The sequence below is a fragment of the Nelumbo lutea genome, chromosome 3, assembly GCF_056320005.1.
Source record: "Nelumbo lutea isolate HS-2025 chromosome 3, American lotus-T2T, whole genome shotgun sequence".
In the NCBI taxonomy this organism is placed as follows: domain Eukaryota; kingdom Viridiplantae; phylum Streptophyta; class Magnoliopsida; order Proteales; family Nelumbonaceae; genus Nelumbo; species Nelumbo lutea.
The window spans coordinates 80061008-80072352 of record NC_142686.1 but is presented as its reverse complement, the minus strand read 5'-3'; the positions used below and the strand labels follow the sequence as shown (position 1 = coordinate 80072352).

Sequence of the window (11345 nt, the reverse complement as noted above, 5' to 3'; positions counted from 1 at the left end):
AGTAGAACCTGTCAACCCCAATTGATGGACGTTTAGTAAACCCTAAACCACATATCAGGGACCTGTTATCTCCAATTCACATCAAGATAATGGATCTTTAGTGAACTGTTTTTATCCTAAATAGGTGCAGAATTAAGCTCAAACATGCCCAGATTATGATATTGTCACTAATAAATAAGAGCCATTGACATTTTTCATTAGCTTGGGACTTGAGAGTGCAGAAGTCTCCATGAATATTGTTTGTTTGTTGGTCAGATGGATTTAGGCACATTAGCCTCCACTCTTGTCTATGCCTTTCTGTTTGGCACAATCGTTTGCCTGAGGCTATGGCTGATGAAGTCATTGCAGAGCAAGGGAAGGCTGCCTCCAGGCCCACCAAGATGGCCTATCTTTGGCAACCTTCTTCAACTGGGCCCCCTCCCACACAGGGACTTTGCTTCCTTCTGTGAGAAGTATGGGCCGTTGGTCTATCTTCGACTTGGGAGTGTTGATGCTATCACCACGAATGACCCCGAGATCATCCGTGAAATACTTCTCCGACAGGATGAAGTATTTGCTTCTCGACCTCGAACCTTAGCTGCAGTACACCTAGCTTATAGATGTGGTGATGTAGCATTGGCTCCATTAGGGCCACAGTGGAAGAGAATGAGGAGAATATGCATGGAGCACCTACTGAGCATCAAGCGGCTCGAGTCATTTGCGGACCATCGTGCTCGCGAAGCTCACCATCTCGTTCAAGACGTATATGATCGGTCTCAAACCGGGAAGCCTGTTAACTTGAGACAAGTCTTGGGAGCCTTTTCCATGAACAATGTGACAAGAATGTTGCTAGGGAAGCAATATTTTGGCATTGAGTCAGCCGGTCCTCAGGAAGCAATGGAGTTCATGCATATCACTCATGAACTGTTTTGGCTTCTAGGGTTGATTTACTTGGGTGATTACTTGCCCATATGGAGGTGGCTTGACCCTTTTGGGTGTGAGAAGAAGATGAGGGAAGTGGAGAAGAGAGTGGATGAGTTTCATATGAAAATAATTGAAGAACATAGGAAAGGGAGAGAGAGGAAGAAGGAGAAGAAAGGAGAGGATGATGACAGGGAGATGGACTTTGTTGATATCTTGTTGTCTTTGCCTGGTGAACAAGGGAAGGAGCACTTGGAAGAGGCAGAGATTAAAGCTCTAATTCAGGTAAGACTCTCACAAAACAAACTATCACTATTTCTTCTTCTTTTATTGTCTCTGGTTTCTTCGCCCATTTGGTCCATTATGGCCCATTAGGTAATTAATGAAGGGGAATCAATGTAGTGACTGCACCCTAGTTAAATTTGTAGGACATGATAGCAGCTGCTACAGATACATCTTCAGTAACAAATGAATGGGCCATGGCAGAGGTGATCAAGCATCCAGAAGTCCTTGGCAAGGTCCAGGAAGAACTAGACTCGGTCGTCGGCCCAAATCGCATGGTTTCTGAGTCTGATCTGGCCCATCTCAACTACTTGAGGTGCATTGTTCGTGAAACCTTCCGAATGCACCCAGCTGGGCCCTTTCTCATTCCACATGAATCAATTCGTCCCACAAAGATCAATGGCTATTACATTCCTGCCAAGACTCGAGTCTTCATCAACACTCATGCTCTTGGACGGAACACCCGAATTTGGAATGATATCGACGAATTCCGACCGGAAAGGCATTTGCCGGCAGATGGAAGCCGAGTCGAGATAAGTCATGGAATTGACTTCAAGATTTTGCCATTCAGTGCTGGCAAGAGGAAGTGCCCTGGTGCACCACTGGGGCTCACCTTCGTCCTCATGGCTCTGGCCAGGCTATTCCATTGCTTCGACTGGATTCCGCCGGAGGGATTGAAACCAGAAGACATTGATACAACTGAAGTGTATGGGATGACCATGCCCAAGGCCAAGCCCTTGATGGCTATAGCCAGCCCACGCTTGGCAAAAGAAATGTATTGCTGACTGCTGAGTGAATAATCTTGATTGCAGTACGTAGCCAACTAATGGCTGGCTAGTTGGAGAAGCTTTGTTTGAATAAAATAATTTTAGGTATTGTTAGTTTGTTGTTTAGCTGCTTTTTGCTTTTTGCTTTTTGGGAACTTCATGGAATCCAAACAAAGCCTTATGGTATATTTTCAAGAATTGAATCTATGAAGTTATGCATAGAAAATTGAAACTATATTGGGCTTGGTTTAGTTCTCTGGCCCATAATTTAAAATTGAAAAAATTCTCAACCCAACCCAAAAGGTTTAATTTGTCTGTCATGGGCTTCTTCCTTCAAATTTCAAAGGCCTAGCTATAGAGGCTAGATACTAAATTTTAATTCAAAATAAAAAATATATATTAGGAAATAACTCATGCTTTTTAATTACAAATCAAATATCATTTAATCTTCTTGTTCAAGTAAATGGAATTTTTATCTGCTGACACAAGCATCCATATTTTACCCCGTTAGTTAAGCGAGAGATCGGCTTCGATCAGGTCAGCGCAAACCTGTGTCCCTACCCTTCTAACACCCTTTTACAACCTTGCATTGAGAATATCTTCCCATCAAATAAAAGCACGCAAATAGAGAGATATTCTCAATGCAAGGCAACATTCTAACTAACCGAACTCGTTAGTTAGAATGTTGATTTAATTGAGTTACTTAAGACGATGCTTCTAACCTTATCCTTACTTAAGCCGCGTAATTATAGATGGCTTCCGGTGCAAGGCGCAATTAAGCCGTGTAAAAGAGTGTATATATATATATATATATATACGATCTCTTCTTGCTGATCAGATCATCGTCTCAAGGCTAACTGCCAAAGCAACCGCAACAGACAGTTAGATAATTTACCAGTCTTCAGTAGTCTCTCTCTGGTACGTACTTGTTCCGATTTGCTTTCTGTCTCCTCCTCCGGATCCGGCAATGGTCACCATGGTTGCACCGGCTGTGCGGTGTGCCCTAGACGCTGGGATCAAGCACGCCAATGCCGCCAAACAGCTTCATCCCCATTCCGAGGGTATCCATCAGTTGCTCGCCGCTTACAGCGTCCATCTGGTTGCTACAAAGAAGAGGAAAAGGAACGGCGACATGGATTGGTACGCGCTTCTCAACATCGCCGATGCTGCATCTGCGGACACCGAGACCATCAAGAGGCAATACAAGAGGATGTCTCTCATGGTTCACCCCGACAAGAACAGCTCTGTTGCTGCTGAGGGCGCCTTCAAGCTTATCTCTGAAGCGTGGAGCGTCTTATCCCAACCCACCAAGAGGCGCAAGTATGATATTCGATCGGGTACCTACGCCCATGCACGTTCAACTCCATCTGCCGCTGCTAGACCTGCAGCGGCTGAGGCTTCTGGTTCTAGTTTTCCGACGACGATGACAACGACGAGTGCAGCTTCCACGGCAGAGATCAAGCCGTGCCCTTGTTGCGGTAAGCCAGTGAGTCATGTAAAGGCCAACAACGGGTTCTTCTCTATTGTGTGCCGGGATTGTGGTTTTATTTTCAAGTACGTGAGTCCAGAATTCTACCAGTTGAGGACCAAGCGCAAGCCCGTGACCTTCTCTTACACCACGGATGAAGGAAAAGAGATCGAGATTAGAGCTTTCTGATGATACTTGGATGTTCACTCTTTCATTTTTTCTTCCCTTCATAAAATTTACTCTGTTGATCATCATTTTCTCAAAAACAAATAAACGATTATATTTTGTCAATACTCAAGCTTTCATCTTATCAGTTTAGGGTCTATATATTTGCTAGAATGTGCATCCACCTCAGATTTGCATGCGTTTATCTTTTACTATGATTTGCACCCACAAAATTTTGCGTCACTAATTTTACATCCTAAAATGATGTGAAATTAATATTGCATCCTAAAGTGATGCAAAATTTGCACCACCTTCTTACTTCTATCATATAAAATGGAGACCACATTGTTTTACTTCCCACTTTACTCCTACCACATAAACAACGTTCTTTTTTATCAAAAAAAAAAAAACTTTATTTTAGTGGGAAAACATCATTATATTTCTCCCAAACAAATAAAACAAAATAGAACTTCAAACAGAACTAAACCAGATTTTGCATTTAACTCATTTGCACTCCCATCCATTTGAACCAGTGCAACTTTTGCTCTCAAACAAATAGAGCCAATATGTTATAAAGAAATCCATGCAAATCGGATCACCATGGCAGATTGTATATTATAACTGCAAACCAACAGAGTCTAACTAATAAGAGGCCCTTGTCTTGTTATATCCAAACGACTGAAGGAGTCGTGTAGATCTCCTTTGAGGGCAGATTCTCCAAATTTAGAGAGACGTAGAGAGATAAATTGGACAAATCAAACTGTTGAAAAACCAAGGTCCTATTGAGTTCATCGTGCATCAAATAAAAAATAAATATATAAAAAAAACACATAAAAATAGATTGTTTCTCAAAATAAATATTAAAAAGAACAGATAAAATAGATTGTTTCCCAAAATAAATATTGAAAAAAAAAAACACGTTATTGATTATGTATGTGTTATTTGTGTTGAAAATTGGAACGAAAAATCTGGTTAATTAATATTATTATCCATAAACAGAATAATTTCTAGGGGAAATTCCTGATCGGTACCCTGAACTCTAGGGGTTGTATCAAGTCAGTCCCTAAACTTCAAAACAAGGTTTTAAAAACTGATCAAAAAATGGAACCGTTTTAGCTACCGGTTTTCAGGTCAGCGGTTCGACCGTCCGGGTCGAACTGTTCGGATGGTTCATTTTAGGAAATGCCAAATAGTATATGAGTCATGAGAAATAGAGAAAGGAGGACTAGAGGAGTGGAGAAGAGTATTTTGTTGGCTGGGAAAGAAGAGAAGAAGGAAAGAAAGGAGAAAGGAAATAAATAAAGGAAAAGAAGAGAAAGAAAAGGAAGGAAAGAAAGAGGGAAGGAGGGAAGAAGAAGGAAGAGGAGGAGAATGATTCGACACTCACTGGTGACAGCAACGACGAGATGGTGACGGCGACGGCAGTAACACAGCACAGATGACAGATCTCATACGAGTTCTCAGATCTCAGATTTGAGATTGATTTTTCATTTTTTTTTCAGATCTAGATCTGAAATCTTCTTCTTCTTCTTCTTCTTCTTCTTCTTCTTCTTCTCCTCTTCTTCTTCTTCTTCTTCTTCTTCTTCTTCTTCTTCTTCTTCCTGGATATCAGATCTGAGTTCGTGTCTCAGATCTGCAATTTCTCAAACCGCGAAACGCTGTCCGAGTCAAACAAATCAACGGTTCAACTGCCTGGGTCAGCGGTTTTTTTACTAAGTCAACGGTTTTTTATCCAAGAACGGGTCAGGGGTGAAACAGAACTGGTTGCTTGAACGATTTCCAGGCCGAACGGTCTGACCGTCCAAGTCAACAGCGGTTCAAAAACATTACTTCAAAATGTGTCTATACAGTACCCTGAACTTTCATAAAATGTGTTTAATAGGTCCCTGCCATTAACAATCAGTCAGTTTTCTATATCACGTGATGGCATGTGCCACTTAAAACTTTTAAAATATCAAAACTACCCTTGAAAGAAGAGATTTATCATTGTCTTCTACCCCGAACTTTTAAAATGTCTCTAATAGGCATGGTTTTTAAAACCGACCCAGAGACCGAACCAGTCAGGAGTTTGGTTATCGGGTCAAACGGTTGGCCTGTTCTGACAAAAAAAATTAAACAAATTAATAAAATAAAAAAATGGTCAAAACCGTTCGAACAGTTAACCGCCTGGGTCAGCGGTTTGCTAACCAAAATCAACAATTTTATTGAGAAATCCCAGTTTTGGGGAAAAACGAAACGGTCACTTGACTAGTTCCCAATTTTTCCGATCCGACCATCCAGTCCGGTCTAGTTTTGGAAACCATGCTAATAGGTCCTTGTTGTTAATAGTCTCTCAGTGTATGACATGATAACATGTGCCAATTAAAACTTTTAAAATATCAAAACTACCTTGAAAGAAGACATTGTTCATTGTCTTCTACCTTGAAATTGAAGAGCTGCTCCATTGCTACGATGATGCTGGGAACTGATGATAGTGCCAAGAACAGATTTGAACAAACCAACGACGGTACTGGGAACTAACCAAGTTTCAGCAACGGCTGAAACTGCCATTGCTATGGTTTCCTGTATATTCTAAAATCCATCTTGGATATAATTGCTACAACCTCCCTATCTCAGCTAGGATTCAAGGGAAAATTATATCAATTTTAGCATTTACAAAGGAAATGTTTTGTTGATTGTTAATGTTGCATCACAATGGTATAACCTAGTTTCTCCCTTGTTAATTTCAGAATTTATTGTTTGGATTTGACTTCATTAACCACATATTCATCGTCGGTAACCAGTAACCTATCATTTCACAAGTCTGAAAACAAGATTGCTTGGAATCAATAGGTGGAATTAATCAAGATGTAACTGGAAAGAGTTTTGTTTAAATTGGTTTATGTGGAAGTGACAGATAAAGAAAGTTAGATGAAACTTAATAGGTAGTTTTGACATTTCCAAAATTAACTAACAACTGTTAACGACAGGAACCCATTAGAAACATTCTAAAAGTTCGGGGTACTACATAGACATTTAAAAGTTTGGGGACTGACTTGAACCAACCTCTAAAGTTTAGGGCACTGATAAAAAATTTTCCCTTATAAATAAGGCTCAGTTTGGAAGGAGAGTAAATATAAATATGTATAATGCAAATACAGGTTTAGAAATACAAAATGCAAGTCTTTGTATTGTACATATTTGTAATTGCAATCTTTTAGTACAAATACAAATATATAGAATGAAAAACCTTGTGTTTTTTATTATTTTGTATGAATTTGTATTGTATCAAATAAGAGTGCAAATCTTAATTACAAACTGATGCAAAATTCATATCCGTTCAGATTTAAACTGCAAAGTACAAACCAAATGAAAATTTAAGTACATTATGATAGAAGGGAACAATATAGGAATATGGCAAGTAGAGAGTGATGGAGGATTACTGGAACATAGAGCAAAGTATACAAACTTTACCTTTCCTAGGAAGCTGGGCAGCTTTTCGAATTTTCACAAAAAATGAAATTTCAACCTTGTTATTCAAGCTTTGTCGGGAATAGAAAGTGAGGCAGATGAGCTGAAAATTGTAGAGGATAGACAGAGTACTAAATCGGGGAACCCTTCTAACGAAGAGTGTGAAGCTTTGTCTGAAGACTTAAATGAGATAGGACAGTGCGAAGGAGGGGGTAAAACCAGGTTTGGACTCGGGTCTGGTGGTTGGGTCTCCAATTCAAACTCCAGAAACTGAAACGTGTTTAGGTAAAACCCAGTTATAAAATCTTAGGGTCCGTTTCGTTTACAGGAATAGGGGTCTAGAATTAGAATCTCATTCCCATTCCTGCTGGAATGCCATTCCCCTATTTGAGGGAATGGTCATTCCCTGTTCCTCTCTTGGGAATGGAATTCCATTCCTGCTGATTTTAATTCTTATTCCTATTCCGGTCTGAACCAAACAGACTATGGGAATGGACCATTCCGATTCCGATTCTGGAGGATTTTGATTCCGATTTCAACTACAAACCAAATGGACCCTTAATGTGGAGTAATTGACCATCGGTTTGGAAAGAGAAAGGAGCGAGCAAGCTGAAACGATGGAGAACTCAATGATTCAGCAACTGAAGAGGAAGAAAGTCGATAAAGATGCAAACTACGATGTAAACAAAAAGGAGATAGTTGAGGGGTGTCAATTGGACTGGATTTGGCCAATCCAATCCACTGAATGTTTCAGATCAATTTGGATCGGTCTAATCCAATGTCTGGACCATTCAATTTGTTCAAATTCATTTTAATTAGATTGGTTTCAATCCAAACCCGGTCCATTGACACATATATTCTTATCTTATATCAATGGACCAAATATTGGCTTAGTCCAACCCAATCCAATATAAATTTGTACGGACAGACCAAGTCCAATCCAATATAAATTTGTGCGGGTTGTGTCGTCACGGGCCATGCCACCCTCCCCGGTGAAAAATTTGGGGCTCAGCCCAGCACATCCCACGGCCCGGGCCTGTGTCATGCCACGGGCCGGGTTGGCCCGTGGGCCGAGCCTTGTGCCAGGTCAGGCTATGCATCGGGCCAAAGCTATTTAAAAAAAAATTGACAAAAAACTTAAAATTTTAATTGTATATGAATTTTGTGTATAAAATTGCTTATATATGCAATAATTAAATAAATTAGTATAATAAAATAAAAAATATTTATTTTATTAATGTATTATATACTATATATTATTATATAATTATAATTTATACAATATTATATAACTATATATAAAATATATATAAATATATACAATATATATAATATATTAATGGATCGTGACGCGGACCGTGTTGGGCCGAGCTGTGGGCTAGGCCATGCCGGGCCACAGGCGGCACGGCCTGATTTAAACCTCTAGTCTTGTCGATCCATCTAATCCATCCAAATTGATTTTGGACTGGACGGGGCCCAATTCAAAACCGATATATTGACACCCTTAGGAGATACTACGCCTCTTCAATGGTGAAATCGATCAGATGCCGCCAAACTTAAAACTTATGTAATCATTTGAAACCTTTTGTGGGCTTAGTGAAACTCAATTGTGATTTTGATCATTTGAAACTTTTGTGGGCGACAAATGGTACAAATATAGGAACAAACTGAATCTTAGGCAGTGGTAGAGAGAGAATAGATTTTTGGATCATTGAAGAAGAAAGAAGAAAAAAAAATAAAAACTTGTAGTTTCAAAGAGCCAAAGCTCAGGAAAGTAAAGGATCTTTTTATTCTCTTATTTCAAAAATCAGGTTATGTGAGTCCTTACTCAAATGTGTGTTTACTGGTCAAGAAGACAAATCCCTCAAAGTGGGAGTGAAAGGGGGTGAATAGAAGTAATGATATGTTTGTCACTCCCATCTCCAAGAAACGTGGAAGATTTAGGCAATGCCTAAAAAAGTGGAACCAAGAGGATTTTGGCAAGGTTTAAGAGTGGATAAAGAAAGTGAAACATGATCTAGTAGTGAAGCAGGGGAAAGAGGGATCAAATTACAGCCAATAGAGAGTGGAAGAGCTCGAGACTGAATTGGAAAGTTGGTTGAAAAGAGAGGAGATTTTATGGGCCCAGAAATTTAGGGTGAATTGGTTAAAGTATGGAGATAGAAATACTAGATTCTTTCATAATTCCACCATCATAAAAATTGTAAATAACAAAATTTTAAAATAAAAAAAAAAATGAGAATGGAAAGTTGATGGAAGGGCAAGATCAAATAAAAAATATCCTAGTTGACCATTTTAATGAAGTCTTCACCACTTCCTCATCTACATAGATCTCCCTAGCTGCAGAAGCTATGAATTGTAGAGTCGGTGAGGAAAACAATGCCTGGTGGCTTCCCAAATATGTTTTTTCAAAAATTTTGGGAGGTCGTAAAAGATGATGTGGTAAAAGAAGTGTTATCTTTCTTTAATGGTAGCATTCTAAATAGATTCATGAATTCCTCCTTTAGAGCCCTAATTCCAAAATTTAGGAATCCAAAAGAAGTCTCCCAGTTTAGGCCGATTAGCTTGTGCAATACAGTGTATAAAATCATTGCAAAAGTCTTAGCTAACAGGTTGAAACCAATGCTAGATAAAATAATATCCAAAAATCAAAGTGCTTTTATACTAAATAAGGCTATAACAAATAACATCTTAATTGCCCTTGAAGTGATGCACTTTATGTCTCACACTAAAGCTAGAAATGGTTTCATGACTATTAAGCTAGATAAGAGCAAGACTTATGATAGTGTGGAATGGGATTTTTTGAAGTCAACCATGGAAAAATTTGGCTTTGGGGAAAAATGGATCTCTTGGGTCATGAACTGTGAGACAACAATGTCTTATTAAATTTTGGTGAAGGGTTCCCCTTCAAAAAAAAAATTATCGTCAAAGGGGGCTGAGACAAGGGGATCCCCTCTCACCCTATCTTTTCCTTATGTGCTTTGATGTTTTATCTACTATTTTAAACCAGAAAGGGACAAGGAAGGAATTCTCAGGAATCAAAATTTGCAGAAGAGCTACAACTCTCTCATTTATTTTATTATTATTATTATTATTATTATTATTATTATTATTATTATTATTATTATTATTATTGTTATTATTATTATTATTGTTATTATTATTATTATTATTATTGCAAATGACAACTATATTTTCTCTAAGGCGAGTCTTAGAGAAGCAAGCTCATTGCTAGATGTCATATTCCTTTTTGAGAAAGCCTTTAGACAATAGATGAATTACCAAAAATATAAAGTTTTTTCAGTAAGAATATGCATCCCAAATTTAAGAAGCTGGTCTTAAATTGTCAGCATATCAAAAAAGTGGAAAAAGCTTCAGTTTACTTGGGAGCCCATTGTCTTATTGGAAAGAATAAATCCAAAGTTTTTGCATACTTAACCGAGAGAGTATCCAACAGATGTTGTAATTCCCGCATACTATATGTCTTGTTTCCTACTTCCAAAAGCGATTTGCAATACATTCGTTAAGAGCCAAAGAGCTTTCTGGTGGGGGACTGTGAAGGAAAAAAAGAAAATAAGATGGGTCAATGGGATCAAATCGTAAAAACAAATCAAATGGAGGGCTAGGATTTAGAGATCCTCGATATTTTAACCTAGCTTTGTTGGCAAAGCTTGGTTAGAGATTGTGTTCAGATTCCACTAGCCTTTGGGCCAAACTTTAAAAAGCAAAATATTTTCAAATTTCCCATTTTCTTCAAAAATCCCTAAAAGGCAAACAAACAACACTGTTAATTCTTCTTAATTGAAGGTGGATGACCTAATAGATAAAACCAATAGGATTTGGGATGAAAGAAAATTTGATGCTCTCTTTAATCAACCCATGGCCCAAAAAAATCTTGGACCTAGACATCCCTACTAATGATGCTCGATCCGAGGTCGCTGTTAAATAATAATGCTAACTGGGCAGAGCCAAGGTGGAAGGACGAAGCCGTGCTCCAAGAACTGAAAACAAGAACAAGGTCAAAGCCCGAGGAGTTGTTCCCCGGGTAGGTACTCCGATGTTCAAGTTAGTCTAGAATAGGTGGTCGGTCAGGCTGAGCAGTAGTAGCAACATGGAAATCAAAAGTTGGGATCCCTTACCTTGACGGGATGTACTGTTTTATAGTTAAAAGTCTATGTCCTGGTCAAATGAGGTTTTCGAGGTTGTCAAGATGAGGTTGCTCACCGAGGTCTTTGGGATAAGACCTAATCTCCAACGGAGTTGTCCTCATCCGTACGATGCTCTCCTATCTTGGTCTCTCTTATCCACATGAC

The 11345-nt window shown here is 38.9% G+C and overlaps 1 protein-coding gene across 1 annotated transcript; it reads left to right on the top strand.

Annotated features, from left to right (window-relative positions):
• Positions 1 to 255: 255 nt before the first annotated feature.
• LOC148865944 (cytochrome P450 703A2-like) lies at positions 256 to 1967 on the top strand. Its single transcript, XM_088974805.1, has 2 exons — positions 256 to 1185; positions 1329 to 1967. Exons 1-2 carry the CDS (start codon positions 256 to 258, stop codon positions 1965 to 1967), a joined length of 1569 nt encoding a protein of 522 aa, XP_088830931.1.
• Positions 1968 to 11345: the final 9378 nt, after the last annotated feature.